The sequence below is a fragment of the Dipodomys spectabilis genome, unplaced genomic scaffold (genome assembly GCF_019054845.1).
Source record: "Dipodomys spectabilis isolate Male_0828 unplaced genomic scaffold, ASM1905484v1 ptg000512l, whole genome shotgun sequence".
In the NCBI taxonomy this organism is placed as follows: Eukaryota; Metazoa; Chordata; class Mammalia; order Rodentia; family Heteromyidae; genus Dipodomys; species Dipodomys spectabilis.
In genome coordinates, this window is record NW_024871189.1 from 482,270 (window position 1) to 501,206 (window position 18,937).

The window sequence follows — 18,937 nt, forward strand, 5'->3', positions numbered from 1 at the left end:
GTGTGTGTGTCTGTCTGTGTCTGTCTGTGTGTGTGTGTGTGTGCGCACGCCCCACAGCTTTCAGCTGTCATTTAATGGTTCAGACACACTTGGTCACATTTTGGTGAGGATGCCAGTACTGGGGGTTGAACTCAGGACTTTGCCTTCCCAGTTCTTTTGCTCAAAGCAGGGACTCTACCCCTTGAGCCATGCCTCCGCTTCTGACTTCTTGCTGCTTCATTAGAGATAAGTATCTCTCCAATTTGTCTGCCTAAGCTAGCTTTGAACCTCGATTCTCAGATCTCAGGCTGCTGAATAGCTAGGCTAGGTAGGAGACACTATTGTCTTTAAACAATACTGTGTGAATGTAATATTAGTGAGAGAAACGGTCCGATGGTTAAGCTGAGCGTATTTAAAATCTTGCCCTCTGAATGGATGGGGAGGTTCCCACCCACGTGTTTCCAGGTTGCTGAGCCACACAGAGCAGGCAGGCTCGGCTTGGCGTCCTTGGCCCCAAGGCGGCCTGTGCCGGCTCATCCCTCATCCCTGGTGAGGATCATTGTGCGGCTGCTGACGGGTGGGTTTTACAGGAGCAGGGTAGCAGTCTAAGAACTGGGGGCCACTGGGAGGCGGGACACAGAGCAGCCCGGAGCCCACAGTGTGAGCTCTATTCTTCTCCTCAGGGACTAACAAGAGAATATTAGACCACACCACAGATGAGAGCCGGAGGCTCTTTGACGCCGCGGATGCTGCATTCAGAAGGGTCGTGGGTGACCTCGTGGATGGCACCATTGTGGTCCGACAGCTGGAGCTGATCATCAGGCACGAGCAGGAGTTCCTTGGCATCTGTGGGCTAAGTACGTGGCAGGGTGCTGCAGCAGCCAGGGGACCTGTGCCAGCGTTGGCATGTGGCTTTTGTGGCTGGTGATCTGTGTGTGTGGACCTGAACTCATGTCCTAGGCACGATCCCCTTGCCATTTTTGCTTAGCAAGTGCTCTACTACTTGAACCACAGCTCTACCAGCTATTTGGTGGTTACTTGGAGATCAGAGTCTCACAGACTTCCCTGCCCTGACTGGCTTTGAACTGCGATCCTCAGATCTCAGCCTCCTGAGTGACTAGGATGACAGGCGTGAGCCACTGGTGTGGTTGAGTGGTTGGTGATCTTTTTAGTACGTATAGGCAGTACCACTTCTTGCAAGAAAGTTGACAGGTAATACTTTATAATTTTCAGGGGACTCCTAGGACACTATTTCATAAACAGGCAAGCAAAGCCTGGCATCTGGTGGCTCACACCCATCATTTTAGCTACTCAGGAGGCTGAGGTTTAAGGATCTTGGTTCAAAGTCAACCTGGAAGCTGGGTGCTGGTGGCTCATGCCTGTTAATCCTAGCTACTCAGGAGGCCGAGATCTGAGGATCATGGTTGAAAGCCAGCCCGGGCAGGAAACTCCATGAGACATTTATTTCCAATGAACCACCAGAAAACCAGAAGTAGCGCTGTGGCTCACATGGTAGAATGCTCACCTTGAGCTGAAGAGCTGAGAGACAGTGCCCAGACCTAGAGTTCAAGCCCTATGACTGACCAAAAAAGAAAAAAAAAAGCCAGCCTGGACAGGAAAGTAGATGACACTTTTATCTAATTACATATATACACATAGAAGTGAATCTGTGGCTCAAGTGGTAGAGTGCCATCCTTGAGCAAAATACCACAGGGACAGAGCTCTGGCCCTGAGTTGAAGCCCCAGTACCAGCACCAAAAAAGAAAAAGGCAAATCAAGAGTGCTGGTTCGGTTTGCATTCCTTGAGTAGAAGCCGTGTTTCCCCAGGAATGCATTCAGCATACGGCAGTAGAAAGGGGTCATATATAACTGTTCGTTGGTTTGTTTTCCAGAGAAAGCAGATCTTGTATTCCAGCAGAACAAGTGGGACATGAAGGAAATGCTGCACTGGAGAAAGGCCGAGCTGCAGGCTCTCCAGCAGGAGAGGCAGCGTGTGGACAGCCTGCTGAAGCTGTGTGAGAGGCTGAGGCCCTTTGTGCAAGGTGAGCATTCAGGAATCTTCAGGACAGCCGCTCCTATGGGGATGGTCAGTAAGCATTCAGGAATCTTCAGGACAGCCGCCCCATGGGGATGGTCAGTGAGCATTCAGGAATCTTCAGGACAGCCGCCCCATGGGGATGGTCAGTGAGCATTCAGGAATCTTCAGGACAGCCGCCCCATGGGGATGGTCAGTGAGCATTCAGGATTCTTCAGGACAGCCGCCCCATGGGGATGGTCAGTGAGCATTCAGGAATCTTCAGGACAGCCGCCCCATGGGGATGGTCAGTGAGCATTCAGGAATCTTCAGGACAGCCGCTCCTATGGGGATGGTCAGGGGAGTTTGCTCATAGAGTAGAACATAGTAGCAGGCCCTCATTTCTTTTGTGCTGGTATTGGGGTTCAAACTCAGGATCTGGGCACTATCTCTGAGCTGGAGCTTTATCACGTCAGCAATAGCTCCACTTCTAGCTTTTTGGTGGTTCAGTGGAGATCAGAGTCTTATGAACTTTCCTGCCCAGGCTGACTTGGAACTGTGACCCTCAGATTTCAGCCTCCTGAGTAGCTAGGGTTACAGGTGTGAGCCACTGGAGCAGGGATTGAAGAATCTTTTTGTTGTTGTTTTATTTATTCATTTTTTTGCCAGTCCTGGGGCTTGAACTCAGGGCCTGGGTGCTGTCCCTGAGCTGCTTTTGCTCAAGGCTAGCGCTCTACCACTTGAGCCACAGCACCACTTCCAGCTTTTTTTGGGTATATGGTGCTAAGGACTGGAACCCAGGGCTTCATGCATGCTAGGCAAGCACTCTACCATTGAGCCATATTCCCAGCCCTGTTTTTACTTTGTAAACCAAGTTTCCTATGCATTTTCTGGGAGAACCAGCTTAACTCACAGATTCTTCCTTTATGGTATTTGCCTCCATGTTTGCAAACCGTCCCCTGGTTTTCTGGGTATCAGTGCTCTCTGATGATTTCCCATGGGGGAGAGGAAGTGCCGCCTCTCCTCCCAGGCCCTGCCTGCAATGCCACGCCTCCTGTGGCATCTGATTGGAGACTCTGCCCCTGATGCCATACCTCCTGTGGAGACTCTGATTGGTGACTCTGCCCCTGACGGCACACCTCAGGTGGCATCTGATTGGAGGCCCTGCCCCTGACACCACGCCTCCGCGGCATCTGATTGGAGGCCCTGCCCCTGACGCCAGGCCTCCGCGGCATCTGATTGGAGGCTTGCGCTTCTGGGAAGGTCATTAACCCTGGTGAGGTAAAGACCACACTCTCCAGGGAGCCACAAAGCCACTGTGATCATTTCACCTTTCTTGTGCCAAGTTTCTCCTGTCTCTGAGGTTGCCTTCTGTTTTCTGTTTTCTCTCTATCTCCGCCTCTGTGCCTCTCTCTTGGTGTCCTTAGTGCTGTTCTAGGGCTTGAACTGTTTCTCTGATTTTTCTGCTCAAGTCTGGCACTCTGCCATTTGAACCACAGCTCTACATCCAGCTTTTTGCTTGTTAATTGAAAAAAAAATCTCATAAACTTTCCTGCCAAAGCAGGCATCTTGGAGCCACCGTCCTTAGATCTCAGCCTACTAAGCAGTTAGGAGTACAGGCGTGAGCCACCAGCGCCCAGCTTTCTCCTCATTTTTGAGAGACTTTACAGCCCTGGACTATATCTGGGCACAAAGTCCCTCCAACCCTGCCAGCTAGGCTGTGGGTGGCAGGATAGCAGGAGTGTACACCACACTCAGCCCTTCCTTGGAAAAGTCTTATGAACCATTCCTGCCTAGTCTGTCCTTGAATTGCAATCCCAACAATGTCAGTCTCCATTATAGATACGAGCCACAGACCCCCGCCCCGTGTTGTTCCCCACCCCCACCCCTGCTGTGCTGGGGTGGGCCCCAGGACCTCTGCAGACTGAGCTCTACCTCAGAGCCCCACCCCCATCCTGTGGGTTTGCTTGGACCTCAGCTTTTTTACCTGTCTGGAGATTGTCTCTGTGCTGAGATGTAGATGGATTGGGAGGCTGGGGGTTTACGGGGCAGGGCCTGTGGTGGGCTATGGCTGCCTTTGTGACTTGAAAAGTCTTTATCTCCTGCCATCTAAGTAGGAGGAGGGTGAGCGCAGCCAGTGGGGAGCGGGGAAGCCGCCTTCTCCTGAGAAACAACCCCAGCGCTGCATTCACTGGGCTGTTCTTAGAGATGGGATTAGAAAGAAAAATAACTGCTGCCAAGGGCAGGGCACTGGTGGCTCACGCCTGGAATCCCAGCTACTCGGGAGGCTGTGATTTGAGGACTGTAGTTAAAAGCCAGCGGGGGCACTAAAGCCCTGGAGACTCTCATCTCCAATTAAACACCAGGAAACCAGATGTGGGGCTGTGACTCATGGGAGAGCGCTCATCTGGAGAAAAGCTCAGGGACAGCACCCAGGCCTCTGTGCCCAGGATTGGCACAGCACATCAATAAGCAGTAAATAATGCTGCCGTGGTTTGAGATTTGACTCTCAACCCTTTGTTCGAAGTGGACTTTGGAGAGATAGAAGAAAGGCACTGGATGGACCTGAGCAGCAAGAGACTGGATGAAGTTGTGACCGTGACTCCGCCCTCCGCCTCCTTCTCCAAGCCAAAGACTCATTACCACCTGCAGCCGGAGGTCCAGGAGATGGTGGCGCAGATAGACCTGCTGAAGGACAGCCACGTCTTCCACACACTGTGGGACACTGCGTCAGAGCAGCTGAACAGCCTGGACCAGGAGTCGGAGAAGCCCATGGTTCTGCTCACCCTGGTGCAGGAGCATCTGTACTCTCCCTGCTACCAGAGGCTCACCAAGCTCTACCGGGACCTGAAGTCGGCAGACATCACCTTCCAGGAGATCAGAGACATTTTCAAGGACTTTGTAGGTAAATACGATGACCTGACGGCTGACCTGAAGGTCATGTGCACGGTGGAGCCCGAGGCCTCTCAGGACTGGATTCCGGAGCGGGTCGAACAGATCAAAGAATACCACAGCCTGCACCAGGCCGCCAGCGCCGCCAGGGTCATCTGGCAGGTCCGCGAGAACTTGGAATTGACGGGCGACTTCAGTGTTCTCTCTACTTTGTTAAGCTTTGTAAGTGATTGCTCGGGCCTCCTGGGGGCTGGGGGACCCACCTCAAACCCCTTGGTGCCCTTCTGGCCCGGGAAACGGGAGCAAAGGTGCTCGTGGGCTATGCTTGGCTCCACCTTTTCTGGAGAATGCGGCTGCTCCTTAGCCAGGGAGTTTTCTTGGGTCAGTAGGAGGATGGAGAATACAGGAGAGAGAGGGCCCTGGCCTCTTTGGGTTATGAAAGTACCGGAGGGACACGTTTTGTCAATTGTTCATATTTAGTTATCTCCAGAAGCAGGAAATACTCCATCACTCCTGTTTGGGCTAAGATGGGAGTGTGTGTGTGTGTGTGTGTGTGTGTGTGTGTGTGTGTGTGTGTGTGTGTGTGTGTGTGTAAGGAGCGGGGGACTGTGCTGGTCCTGGGACTTGAACTCAGGGCAGTGCTCTACCACTTGAGCCACAGCTCCACTTCCAGCTTTTTGGTGCTTAATCGGAGTCTCATGGACTTTTCCTGCCTGCGCTGGCTTCAAGTCATGATCCTCAGATCTCAGCCTCCTCAGTAGCTGGGATTATAAGCACAAGCCACTGGTGCCTGGTTTTCTTTCCATATTTATGATACATCATGGCTGATATTATGGCCGAGACGGTGTGGGTCGGGCCTGTCTCCCGGCCGACCGGGGAGGGCAGCGGAGAGGTGCCCCTTGTCTCCCTTGCTGGTAACGGTGCCAGGCACGCACCGTCGCAGGGCTCAGCCGGGAGATGGGGAGAGGGGGTTGTGGGCGGTTGGCATTGCTGCCCGGCCCCCACCGGAGCTTCCTCTCACAGAGCGAGGACATCGAGACCTACCACAATGAGAAACTGGCCCAGATCAGCCCAGAGCTCATCCACACCAAGCAGCTGCTGGCCGACATCAACGAGCGCCGCCGCCGCTGCCTGGAGGAGCTGTGTCTGCAGATGGAGCTGGTCCGCTGGCTGCGAGAGGCGCTGGGAGGTACCGCGCTCTTCTGGGCTTGGGGGCCGGAGAGAGTTTCAGAGGGGGCGCTGCGGGCACCCGACCGGGCGCCCTGTGCCATACGAAGGGCAGGAAGCTGTTCCTGGCCGTCTGTGCGGATGGCTGCGGTGGCTGTGTTGACCAGGGGTAGAATTTGCATTGGGTGGCTTTGTATATAAACCACTTCCTCTCCCCCACCCCACCCCCAGCTTGCCCCTCATAGCTGGGGGTCCCTGCCTGCAAGTCTTCCTCCAAGTGATTTTCACCAGAAAATGAGGAGCTCCTGTCAGGGAGAATGTATGGCTTCATCACGGATGGTGTACATCTCTTCCCCAGCTAAGAGCTTGACAAACTTAGTTGTGGGGATTCGCTAGAGGAAAGTGGAAGAGGCAGAGACAGAGCCCGGGGAGGTGGGAAGAGGGCAGGCAGCAGCAGGGACCTGCAGGGACTGCCTCCTGCCGCTGTGGAGGCTGCACTGGCTCCAGCTGTTGTGGGAGCTTTGCTGCCTCCACCGGGGACGCTAGGGCCCCCTTGCATCTGTACCCTTCGGTGGTAACTAGCTCAGGGAGAATGACCTTGAGTTTCTTTTTAATTTTATTGGCAGTGCTGGGGTTTGAACTTCAGGCTTAGAAGTTCCTAGGCGGGCACGCTGTCACTCCCTCTGGTGATTTCTTTTGTTGTTTTTTGTTTTTGTTTTTGTTGATCATGGGGCTTGAACTCTGGGCTTGGGCACTGTCCCTGAGCTTTTCAGCTCAAGGCGAGCGCTCTACCACTTGAGCCACAGCGCCACTTCCGGTTTTCTGGTGTTTTACTTTTTTTTAAATTGGAGATAAGATCGGGGCTGGGAAGGTGGCTCAGTGGTAGAGCGCTTGCCTTGCATGCCTGAGGCCCTGGGTTCGATTCCTCAGCACCACATAAGCAGGAAAAAAAAAGCTGGAAGTGGCGCTGTGGCTCAAGTGGTAGAGCGCTAGCCTTGAGCTGAAGACCTGAGGAACAGCGCCCAGGCCCAGAGTTCAGGCCCCATGACCGACCCCTCCCCCCTCCCCAAAAATATTGGAGATAAGAGTCTCACGGACTTTTCTGCCAGGGCTGGCTTTGAACTGCGATCCTCAGGTCTCAGCCTCCTGTGTAGCTAGGATTCCAGGCGTGCGCCACGGACACCCAGCTTGCTCTGGTTATTTCTGAGATGGGTCTTAGCTTTCTGCCCAGACTGGAATGGACTGTGCTCCTTCTCTTCATGTTCCTCATGGGTAAAACGACAGATTCACCCCACTACGCCAGCTTTTTATTGCTCAGGAGTCTTGTTTACCTCAGCCGGCCTCCATCTATAATTGTTCTGTTTTCTGCCTCCCAAGTAGCTGTGATCATAGGTGTGAGCCACTGCCCCTGGTTTTGTCTCAGGTTTTAGAGTGAATCACCTGTATAGAAATAACAGCCGAGCTTCAGCGAACCTAGCATAGATTTAAAGAAATAAGGCGCCTGCCGCCCCAGCCAGGGCCAAGGGCAGACATCGCTGCCGAGGAAGCTGGATATCAGTGCACCAGGGTCAGAGATCCCTCCTGCAGGCAGGGAAGCGTCCGGGCTCTGTCCCCCTGTGGTCCTGGCGTGGCCATTCACAGCTCACAGTGGGGTGTTGCCCCAGATCGGAACCCCATGCCCGCAGAGGAGCAGAATGTGCTAACCTCTCTTCTCTCACAAGGCATCCACGAGCTCAAGGTGTTTGTGGACCTGGCCTCCATCTCAGCCGGGGAGAATGACATGGACGTGGACCGGGTGGCCTGCTTCCACGACGCCGTGCAGGGCTACGCTTCCCTGCTGTACAAGCTGGACCCCGGGGCAGGCTTCCGGGAGGTCCAGCAGCAGCTGGGAGAACTGTGGAAGGCTCTGGACAACGACCCATGCCTACCCAACAAGCTGGTGAGCATTCCTTCCACCTCCGGGACAGACGTCGGTCACCGAGGCGCCTCTAAGCGTCCTCGGGCCAAGACGGAGCCCACGGTCACGCCCCTGGGTGGAGGGTGTGTGCAGAGCCATTTAACAGATGGCTGTCTACGACTCTTCCTGTGTGGAAATGTGTCAGAGAGATGTACATCTGCAGACCACTGCAGTCATCTCCAAGCTCCAAACTCGTGTGGACCAAAGCGTCACTACATGTGACCAGTATTTTTTTTTGTCAGTTATGGGGCTTGAACCCTGGGCCTGGGCGCTGCCCCTCAGCTCTTCAGCTCAAGGCTAGCACTCTACCACTTGAGCCACAGCGCCACCTCCAGCTTTCTTCTGCTTATGTGGTGCTGAGGAATCAAACCCAGGGCCTCATGCATGCAAGGCCAGTGCTCTACCACTGAGCCACCTTCCCAGCCCCATGTTACCAGTATTTTTCTCCAGATGGTAATGATGACCATTTTATTTTGTGAGATTTTGGTATTTTCCACAATTGATATTGATTGATTGTGTGTTTTTGTGTGTGTGTATATGTACACACACTTGTCCTGGGGCTTGAACTCAGGGCCTGGGCAATGTCCTTGAGCTGCTTTGGCTCAAGGCGAGCACTCTTAACACTTGAGCCACAGTGCCACTTCAGGCTTTTTGGGCAGTTTAATGGAGATGCAAGTCTCACAGGCTTTCCTGCCTAGGCTGGCTGGGATTACAGGCGTGAGCCACCAATGCCAGGCTTTAAAAACACTCGGACATAAATGAACTTACCTTGAAAGTTGGAGAAAGCTGTGCTGGGTCCCGGCAGACCCGGGTCAATTCTCCGGGTGCAGTCAGAGGAGGACGGGGTGTGGAGCAGGGAGCCGAGCCAGCCGCTGAGTGCTCTGCCCCGTCGGGACTGCAGAGCAGAAGCACAGCCAGAGTAGTCAGGACTCCCCGCGCATCCGTCCTCCGAGGCCCTGAGCCCCTGCGGCGCGCGGCAGCCCCCACTCAGCCTCCGTGGCCATGAGCGACGAGCGGAGGCAAGCCCACTGCATGAGAAGGGTCCTGCTGGCATGGGCAGAGCCCATGGACGCGGCTCGGGCCCGGGACGGCCGCCCTGGCCCCGGAGGAGGGTCCTGCTGGAATGGGCAGAGCCCATGGACGCGGCCCGGGCCCGGAGGAGGGTCCTGCTGGCATGGGCAGAGCCACGCGGCCCGGGCCCGGAGGAGGGTCCTGCTGGCATGGGCAGAGCCCATGGACGCGGCCCGGGCCCGGGGCAGCTGCCCTGGCCCCGGAGGAGGGTCCTGCTGGAATGGGCAGAGCCCATGGACACGGCCCGGGCCCGGGGCACCCGCCCCGGCCCCGGAGGAGGGTCCTGCTGGCATGGGCAGAGCCCATGGACACGGCCTGGGCCCGGGGCAGCTGCCCTGGCCCCGGAGGAGGGTCCTGCTGGCATGGGCAGAGCCCATGGACGCGGCTCGGGCCCGGGACGGCCGCCCTGGCCCCAGAGGAGGGTCCTGCTGGAATGGGCAGAGCCCATGGACACGACCCGGCCCCGGAGGAGGGTCCTGCTGGAATGGGCAGAGCCCATGGACGCGGCCCGGGCCCGGGGCAGCCGCCCCGGCCCCGGAGGATGAGGGCCGTGGAGTGGCCAGTGTGAGGCCCAGGCGGAGGTGAGATGGGCAAAGAGCAGAAGGCCGGGCGGGGGAGACAGACCCCGGCTGTATCCTCCACCTTTGTTTCAACAGAGAGACTCCGCCAGGAACTTGGCATGGCTGAAGACGGTGAAGGAGAGCCACGGCTCAGTGGAGCTGTCCTCGCTGTCCCTGGCCACGGCCATCAACAGCCGGGGAATCTATGTGATTGAGGCGCCCCGAGGAGATGGGAAGGTGAGCCCCCGGGGTTCCTGGCGGGCCCGGGCGGGGGAGGGGCGATCTGGGCCTGAAAACCCTCTCTACGCCCCTGACCCGCCCAGGTGAGCATGGATGCCGTGCTGCGCCTGCTCCTCCCTGAGGGCCACGGCGGCACGGAGACCGTGCGCGACTACTCCCTGGAGGAGCTGAAGGAACTTCTGAACAAGCTGATGCTGATGTCTGGCAAGAAAGACCACAACCACGTGGAGCTGGAGAAGTTCTCTGAGGTGAGGGTGTGCTTCCGTGCTGCTGCGTGGAGCTGTGCCACGCTCTCCATCTCTGGCCTGGGGCAAGGGGTCAGCCTTAGCACTGGATGGGCAGCTGGCTGTGCTCGCCAGCCGTCTGGGTCTGCACGGGGCCTGCGCACGCGTGGTAGCTGTGGACAGGCCCCTGAGCATGCAGGCCTCGAGGGCAGGGCTTCCTCCTCGTGGTCCCCACACGGGCCCGGCTGTGCCCAGAGGAGACGACCCAGGGGTCCTCAGAAAAAGCAAAAATGGTAAATTGCTTCACCTGACAAGAACTCAAACACCTGGTGGGTGCCAGTGGCTCACGCCTATAGTCCTAGCTAGTCAGGAAGCGTAGATCTGAGGACTGAAGTTCAAAGCCAGCCTAGGTAGAAAAGTCTGTGAGACTCTTTTACTCCGAAAAGCTGGAAGTGGAGCTGTGGCTCAAGTGTAGAGCAAAAAATTGAAAGGACAGCACCCAGCCCCTGATTTCAAGCCTCAATACTGGCGCGTGCGCACGCGCGCACACACACACACACACACTTAAAGATTCAATTCGATTGGGCATTGTCAAAACCATCACAGCCTAATGGATATACATGGATTGGTGTCTAAATAGTCTCATTGTATGAGGAGGTTTTCTTTAAAGTTCATATGAACTTTACACTTGATATTTTATGAGTGGGTGTGTATATGGGTATATACTGGTTCCAAGGCTTCAGTTCAGGGCCTGGGCATGTTTTTGCTCAAGGCTGGTGCTCTAGCACTTGAGCCACAGTTTCATCCTTTAGTGGTTATTTGGAGATAAGAGTCTCTTAGAAGCCAGGCGCTAGTGGCTCAAGCCTGTAGTCCTACTCAGAATGCTGAGATCCAAGGATTGTGGTTTGAAGTCAGCACGGGCAGAAAAGTCCATGAGGGGCTGGGAAGGTGGCTCAGTGGTAGAGTGCTTGCCTTGCATGCCTGAAGCCCTGGGTTCCATTCCTCAGCACCACATAAGCAAAAGGAAAAAAGCCGGAAGTGGCGCTGTGGCTCAAGTGGTAGAGCGCTAGCCTTGAGCTGAAGAGCTGAGGGACAGCGCCCAGGCCAGAGTTCAGGCCCCATGACCGGACCCCCCCCCCCCAAAAAAAAAAAGAAAGAAAGAAAAGTCCATGAGATGCTTGTCTCCAGTTAACCACCAGAAAAACAGAACTGGCTTAAAGGAGTAAAGCACCAGCCTTGAGTGAAAAAAGCTCAGGGACAGTATCCAGGCCTGAGGACAAACCTCACCACTGACCAAAAAGAAAAAAGAAAAAAAAAATCTCATGGATTTTCCTGTCCAGACTGGCTTTAGACTTGACCCTCAGATCTCAGCCTCCTGACTAGCTAGGATTACAGGTGTGAGCTACCATTGATATTCTTTTTTTTTTTTGGTCAGTCGTGGGGCTTGAACTCTGGGCCTGGGTGCTGTCCCTCAGCTCTTCAGCTCAAGGCGAGCGCTCTACCACTTGAGCTACAGCGCCACTTCCGGTTTTCTGGTGGTTTATTGGAGATAGGAGTCTCATGGTCTCTCCTGCCCGGGCTGGCTTTGAACCGTGATCCTCAGATCTCAGCCTCCTGAGTAGCTAGGATTACAGGCGTGAGCCACCAGTGCCCAGCACCATTGATATTCTTTATCTTTTACCTTTTTGCTGTGATGAGGCTGATCCTATCAATGAGGGAGGAGCAATAATCATAATGATTGTGTGTGTTTCTGTGGCAATGAGCAAATCTAAGGCAAAGACTCAACGTTGGAGTTACAAGGCTGTGTTTAGAATACGGGTCCCCGTCCAGCACCTCACAGCACCAGTCTCCCGCACGCTCCTCCCGCTGTCTGTCTTACGGTTGCTTTCCTCCTCACAGGTATTCTGCAGCGTCCAGCGGCTTGTCCAGGCCTTCATCAACCTGTACTCTGCTGGAAACATGCTGTTCAGGACCTGGATGGTAGAGATCTACTGCAGCCCCAGGAAGGGTGTCTGCGTGCGCATGGACTTGGGCCTGGAGCTGGTGGACCAGCTGGCAGAGCACGGAGACGTCCTCGCGTGCCTGGAAGCCCTCTGCAGGCAGATGGAGACGTTCCTGCGCCAGTGGAAGGAGGAAGTGAAACAGAAGCGAACAGAGCACTTTTACCTCAACTTCTACACGGCAGAGCAACTGGTCTACCTGAGCACCGAGCTCAGGAAGCCGAGTCCCAGCACCGCCGCGCTGATGATGCTGTCCTTCATCCTAGACGGCTGCACAGCCAGCGATATCCTCCGCGCTACAGAGGCGTGCGTGGATAAGGTTACCAGAGACCGGGAGACCAGAGCGAGGACAGCTCTCCCTCTGTTGCTCAAACTCATGCCTGGCCTGGTGCCCAAGCTGAAGATCATCATGGAAAAGTCCATCATGTGCATCAGTGCCCTTCTGCCCGGGTGCTTGGACCTGGAGGCCCTTGGCTGCTGTCTGGCAGAGCTGGCCAGGCGGAATGGACCTCCCGTGGAACGCACCCTGCCCAGGGGCCTGCGTGTCGGCCGGCCCAACCTGGTCTTGTGTGGTCACTCCGACGTGCTGCCCGCCGCCCTGGCCCTCTACATGCAGGACCCACACCAGCCCCTGCCCACCTTCGACGAGGTGCTGGTGTGCACGCCGCAGACCGAGCTCGAGGAGGTGGCGCTGCTGCTGCGCCGCTGCCTCACCCCAGGCTCCCAGGACCACAAGGTCTACAGCCTGCTGTTTGCCGACCAGCTGAGCTACGAGGTGGGCTCCCAGGCCGAGGAGCTCTTCCAGGACCTGTGCAAGCGCGTCCACCGCGAAGACTACCGGCTGGTGCTGGTGTGCGACACTGAGCGGGAGCACTGCTACCTCCCCTCCGCCTTCAGCCAGCACAAGGTCCTCCTCGTCCCGCAGGCTCCGCTCAAGGACATCCAGGCCTACCTGGGGGACCATTTCCAGGTCCCGGAGCAGACCCCGTCGGCCGCGGCTGTGTTTGGAGACCGGCTGTGTGTTGGGCTGGTGACTTCGGAAAGGGCGGGTGTCGGTAAGGGGGGCCCTGGGGCAGACGGGTCCCCGCCGGACAGACCCAGGAAGGCAGTGCTCACACAGATAACACCCTGCTGCAGGTGGAGAAACTGAGTCCAGGGAGACTGTGACTCCCCAGTAGTTAGAAATCAGCGTATCTGCCAGAATCTGATCTTTTTTATTTTTGTTTTTGTTTTTGGTACTGGAGATCGAACCCAGGACGTTGCACTTGCTAGGCAAGTGCTTTGCCACTGAGCTACATCCTAGCCCAATCTTTTTTATTTATTTTTGCCAGTCCTGGGGCTTGAACTCAAGGCCTGGGCGCTGTCCCTGAGCCTCTTTGTGTTCAAGGCTAGTGCTTTACCACTTGAGACACAGCATCACTTCCAGCTTTTTCTTGAGTGGTCTATTGTAGATAAGAGTCTCACAGACTTTTCTGCCCTGGCCTGTGTTTAAACCACGATCCGGATCCTTAGAGCTCGGCCTCCTGAATAGCTAGGATTACAGGCGTGAGCCACGGGGTCTCCACTTGGCCTTGATGGTCTTGAGCTCATTGTCTTACACCTCCACCTCCTGAGTCTCTGAGATTACAGGCGTGCAGCGCTCTACCCAGCATCCAGGGGCCCTTGGTGCCCCTTGAGTTAGCACGTGTCCCTGCTGCAGGGTGGCGGTGGCCACCAGCTGCTGACAGGGCCCCAAACTTGCTCTTGTCCTAGCCCACCAGTCATGCTCTGTTCTGTGTGGACGGTGGTGCCGACCGGCCTGGGCAGCAGGGACGGGGGAGGCGTCGGCTTGTGTGTACTCTGCCCTGGCGTGGGGCTGCATCTCTTGGAGGTCTTTGCCTCTTGGCCCCCCTCGAGATCTAATGTCTACGTTTCCATATTGCAGGAAAGTCTCTCTACGTGAAGAGGTTACATGGGAAACTGAGAAAGAAGTTAAACCATCAAAAAGTGCCTTTAAAAACCATTCGGCTGACTGAGCCTCGGGTGGATGAGAGCTACGTGCTGAGCTCCCTCCTGCCCTTCCTGACCGAGAGAGATCAGCAGACGCCTGTGATATTCCACCTGGACGTGACCAGCTCTGTGCGTGCCCCCCTGCCCCTCCCTGCGGGGGGAACTCCTCCCCAGAAAAGCCCTGGGGGCCTGGGGGTGGGCCTCGGCCTCGGCTTTGTGCTCACACGCCCTCCTGATCCTTTCTTTAGGTAAAGACTGGCATTTGGGTGTTCCTTTTCAAACTCCTCATTTTACAATACCTCATGGACGTGAGGGGGAAGATATGGCTGCGGAACCCCTGCCACTTATACATCGTGGAAATCCAGAAGGGCAGCTCAGAGCAGCCTGAGCGGTCTTCTAAGCTGGTAAGCAGGGAACGCTGTGGTCCTGGCCAGGGCTTCGCCAGCCCCTCTGTCTGGGAGTGAACCGTTCTTGGGTTTCCACAACTTTTTTTTTTTAAATTGTGAAAATACCGTACAGAGGGGTTACAGTTACATGGGCAAGATAATGAGTACATTTCTTATCAAGCATTGTTGCCTCCTCCTTTGTTTCTCCTTCCCATCCCTTCTCCACAACATTTTTTTTTGTCGGTTGTGGGGCTTGAACTCTGGGCCTCAGCTCGACGTGAGCACTCTACCACTTGAGCCACAGCGCCACTTCTGGTTTTCTTGGGGTTCATTGGAGATAAGAGTCTCATGGACTTTCCTGCTGGCTTTGAATTGTGACCCTCAGATCTCAGCCTCCTGAGTAGCTGGGATGGCAGGCTGAGCCACCTGCGCCCGGCCTCCACCACTTTTGCCATAGGAAGCAGCTGACTCCATGGTTAGTACAGAAAAATAGCCACCATTAAACTTGGTTGTTTTGTTTCATTTCTTTTTTGTGTGCTTGAGCGTTAGGGCTGGGGCTCTGTCCTTGAGCTTTTGTGCTCAAGGCTAATGTTCTACCACTTCTGGCTTTTGGGTAGTTAAGTAGAGGTAAGAAGAGTTTCAGGGACTTTCCTTCCCCAGTTGGCTTTGAACCGTGATCCTCAGATCTCGGCATCCTGGGTAGCTGGGATTTCAGGTGTGAGCACCAGTGCCCAGCTTAGTTATAACAGTTCTATTCATGTCTCTCCTTTGCAGAATTCGCATGTCCCTCCATTCAGATTTCTTGACGTCTTCCCCACGGTCACCTGCAGACCTCCCAAGGAGGTGATCGACATGGGGCTGAGTCCACAGCGGAGGCTCAGAGAGCCCGGGATGGACAGGAAGGAGTTCCGCAGCACAGCGTTCCAGAGACCTTTCCAGTACCTGAAACGCTTCCACCAAAAGGAAAACCTAGACTGGTTTGAGTACCAAGAAGGCTCCGTGGAAGGCACCCCGGAGGAGTGCATCCAGCACCTCCTCATTTACTGTGGAGTGGTGAACCCGTCCTGGTCCGAGCTGAGGAATTTTGCTCATTTCTTGAACTGTCAGCTGCAGGACTGTGAGAACTCGCTCTTCTGCAAGCCGGATTTCATCGGCGACACTCTGAGGGGTTTCAAAAACTTCGTGGTCACCTTCATGATCCTGATGGCGAGGGATTTCGCCACCCCAACGCTTCACACCTCCGACCAGAGCCCCGGGGGTCACTTGATCACCATGGACGGGGTTGCGGAGGAAGATCTGGCTCCCTTCTCTCTCCGGAAGAGGTGGGAGTTGGAGCCCCACCCGTATGTCTTCTTCAACGGCGACCGCACAACCATGACCTTCATTGGCTTCCACCTCCAACCCAAGAATAACGGCTTTGTGGACGCCATCAATCACCAGACCCAGCAGGTGATCAAGAGCGACGTCATGACGACCGAGCTGTACCAGGGGCTCTTGCTTCAGCGGGTCCCCTTCAACATCGACTTCGACAGCCTACCCAGACACGAGAAACTGGAACGCCTCTGCCTGGCGCTGGGGATTCAGTGGGCCACCGACCCCGACGAGACCTACGAGCTCACGACAGACAACATGCTCAAGATCCTGGCCATCGAAATGCGGTTCCGGTGTGGGATCCCCGTGATCATCATGGGAGAGACAGGCTGCGGGAAAACCAGGCTCATTAAGTTCCTCAGTGACCTGCGACGTGGCGGTGTCCCTGCCGAAACGATGCAGTTGGTGAAGGTCCACGGGGGCACGACCGCAGCCACCATCTACTCCAAAGTCTGGGAGACGCAGGAGCTCGCCATCGAGAATCAGGAGCAGCACCAGTTGGACACCATCTTGTTCTTTGATGAAGCCAACACAACAGAAGCCATCAGCTGCATCAAAGAAGTCCTGTGCGACCGGACGGTGGACGGGCAGCCCTTGGAGGAGGACTCGGGCTTGCAGATCATCGCCGCCTGCAACCCTTACCGGAAGCACTCGGAGGAGGCGATCAGCCGCCTGGAGGCGGCAGGCTTGGGGTACCGGGTCAGGGCCGAGGAGACAGCGGAGAGGCTGGGGTCCATCCCCCTCAGGCAGCTGGTGTACCGGGTCCACGCGCTGCCCCCGAGCCTCATTCCTCTGGTGTGGGACTTTGGGCAGCTGAACGACACAGCGGAGAAGTTGTACATCCGGCAGATCGTCCAGAGACTGGTTAGTTGCATGGAGGTGGAGGAGCCGGACACACAGGTGATCGCAGGCGTGCTGGCCGCCTCGCAGGCCTTCATGAGGAAGAAGGAGACCGAATGCAGTTTTGTCAGCCTGAGGGATGTGGAGCGCTGCGTGAAGGTTTTCAAGTGGTTTCACGACCACAGCGAGATGCTCTTGGCCAAGCTGGATGCCTCTCCCTGCGAGTCCCACATCAGCGACGGTAACTTCGACAGAAATCCCACGCTCTGGTCTCTGGTTATGGCCATTGGGATATGTTACCACGCCTCTTTAGAAGACAAGGAATCATACCGGAAAGCCGTCTGTCCCTGCTTCCCCGAGCCCTACGATGACAGCCGGGTCATCCTGGAGGAGATCACTCGCACGCAGGACCTTTTTCTGAACGGGGTGCCACTCAGGAAGACCATCGCCAAGAACCTGGCGTTGAAGGAGAATGTCTTCATGATGATCGTCTGCATCGAGCTCCGGATCCCGCTCTTTCTAGTGGGAAAGCCGGGCAGCTCCAAGTCTCTGGCCAAGACCATCGTGGCGGACGCCATGCAGGGCCAGGCCGCGCACTCCGAGCTGTTCCGCAGCCTGAAGCAGGTGCACCTGGTGTCCTTCCAGTGCAGCCCCCACTCCACCCCCCAAGGCATCATCGGCACCTTCAAGCAGTGCGCCCGCTTCCAGCAGGGCAAGGACCTGCAGCACTACGTCTCCGTGGTGGTGCTGGACGAGGTGGGGCTGGCGGAGGACTCCCCCCAGATGCCCCTGAAGACGCTGCACCCCCTGCTGGAAGACGGGTGCATCGAGGACGACCCGTCCCCACACAAGAAAGTCGGCTTCGTGGGCATCTCCAACTGGGCCCTGGATCCCGCCAAGATGAACCGCGGGATCTTTGTGTCTCGCAGCCGTCCCAACGAGCGGGAGCTCATCGAGAGCGCCCGGGGCATCTGCTCCTCCGACCCCATGGTTCAGCGCAGAATCCAGGGGTACTTCACACCCTTTGCCAGGGCCTACGAAGCCGTGTGCCGGAGACAGGACAAGGAGTTCTTCGGGCTCCGCGACTACTACAGCCTCATCAAGATGGTCTTCGCCACGGCCAAGGCCTCCAGCAGGAAGCCTTCGGAGCGGGGCATCGCGCATGCCATCCTGCGGAACTTCAGCGGCAAAGACGACATCCCGGCCCTGGACATCTTCACGGCCAGCATCCCGGAGGCCAGGTACATGGACAGAGTCAGCACCGTCGAGCTGATCAGGCAGAACATCTTCGGGGGCCCCGAGAGGGCAGCCGGCGAAGACCCCGACCACGACGCCGAGGCCCGCTACCTCCTGGTGCTGACCAAGAACTACGCAGCCCTGCCCATCCTGCAGCAGATGCTCAGCGCGGGGGCCCAGCAGCCCGAGATCATTTTTGGCTCGAGTTTCCCCCAGGACCAGGAATACAGCCAGATCTGCAGGAACATCAACCGGGTGAAGATCTGCATGGAGACCGGCCGCACGGTGGTGCTGCTGAACCTGCAGAACCTGTACGAGAGCCTGTACGATGCACTCAACCAGTACTACGTCTACCTCGGGGGCCAGAAGTATGTGGACCTCGGCCTGGGTACCCACCGCGTCAAGTGTCGGGTCCACGCGGACTTCCGTCTCATCGTCATCGAGGAGAAAGACGTGGTGTACACGCAGTTCCCCGTGCCCCTCATCAACCGGCTGGAGAAGCACTACTTGGATATCCGCACCATGCTGGAGGACAGGCAGAGGGGCATCGTGCAGGAGCTGGCCAAGTGGGCGCGGGACTTCGCCGAGGTGAAAACCCAGCAGTTCACGGCCGGGCACAGGTACCGCGCCGAGGACGTCTTCGTTGGCTACCACGCAGACGCCTGTGGTGCCGCCGTGCTGCAGGCCATGGACAGGCAGGGCCCCGGGGAGCTGTCCACCGAGGAGACGTCCGACAGGGTGCTGGAGGCCGCCAAGCTGATCCTGCTGGACTGTGCCACGCCGGACGCCGTGGTCCGGCTGAGCGCCTCCGCGCTGGGCGCGCACACTGCCCGGCAGCTGGCAGGGAGTTACTACCACGCGCAACAGCACGACTCCTTCGCAGACTTCCTGCAGGCTCACCTGCGCGCCCCACATCCGGAGCGCCACGCCGTCCTCACAGAGGTGCCTGCCCCCCCAGCCCCCCAGCCCCCCACCTGTACCCCTGGGGCTGAGAACTCTCCATCATGGGGA

The 18,937-nt window shown here is 56.6% G+C and overlaps 1 protein-coding gene across 1 annotated transcript in view; it reads left to right on the top strand.

Annotated features, from left to right (window-relative positions):
* Positions 1-18,937, top strand: part of Rnf213 (ring finger protein 213) — a 90,100-nt gene that overhangs the window by 33,860 nt on the left and 37,303 nt on the right. The window contains exons 18-28 of the mRNA XM_042670012.1: positions 663-836; positions 1,872-2,021; positions 4,521-5,107; positions 5,909-6,074; positions 7,774-7,991; positions 9,737-9,877; positions 9,964-10,128; positions 12,004-13,159; positions 14,029-14,222; positions 14,342-14,497; positions 15,254-18,868. Coding sequence (XP_042525946.1) covers positions 663-836; positions 1,872-2,021; positions 4,521-5,107; positions 5,909-6,074; positions 7,774-7,991; positions 9,737-9,877; positions 9,964-10,128; positions 12,004-13,159; positions 14,029-14,222; positions 14,342-14,497; positions 15,254-18,868 — 6,722 coding nt within the window. The remainder of the gene's footprint in view (positions 1-662; positions 837-1,871; positions 2,022-4,520; positions 5,108-5,908; positions 6,075-7,773; positions 7,992-9,736; positions 9,878-9,963; positions 10,129-12,003; positions 13,160-14,028; positions 14,223-14,341; positions 14,498-15,253; positions 18,869-18,937) is intronic.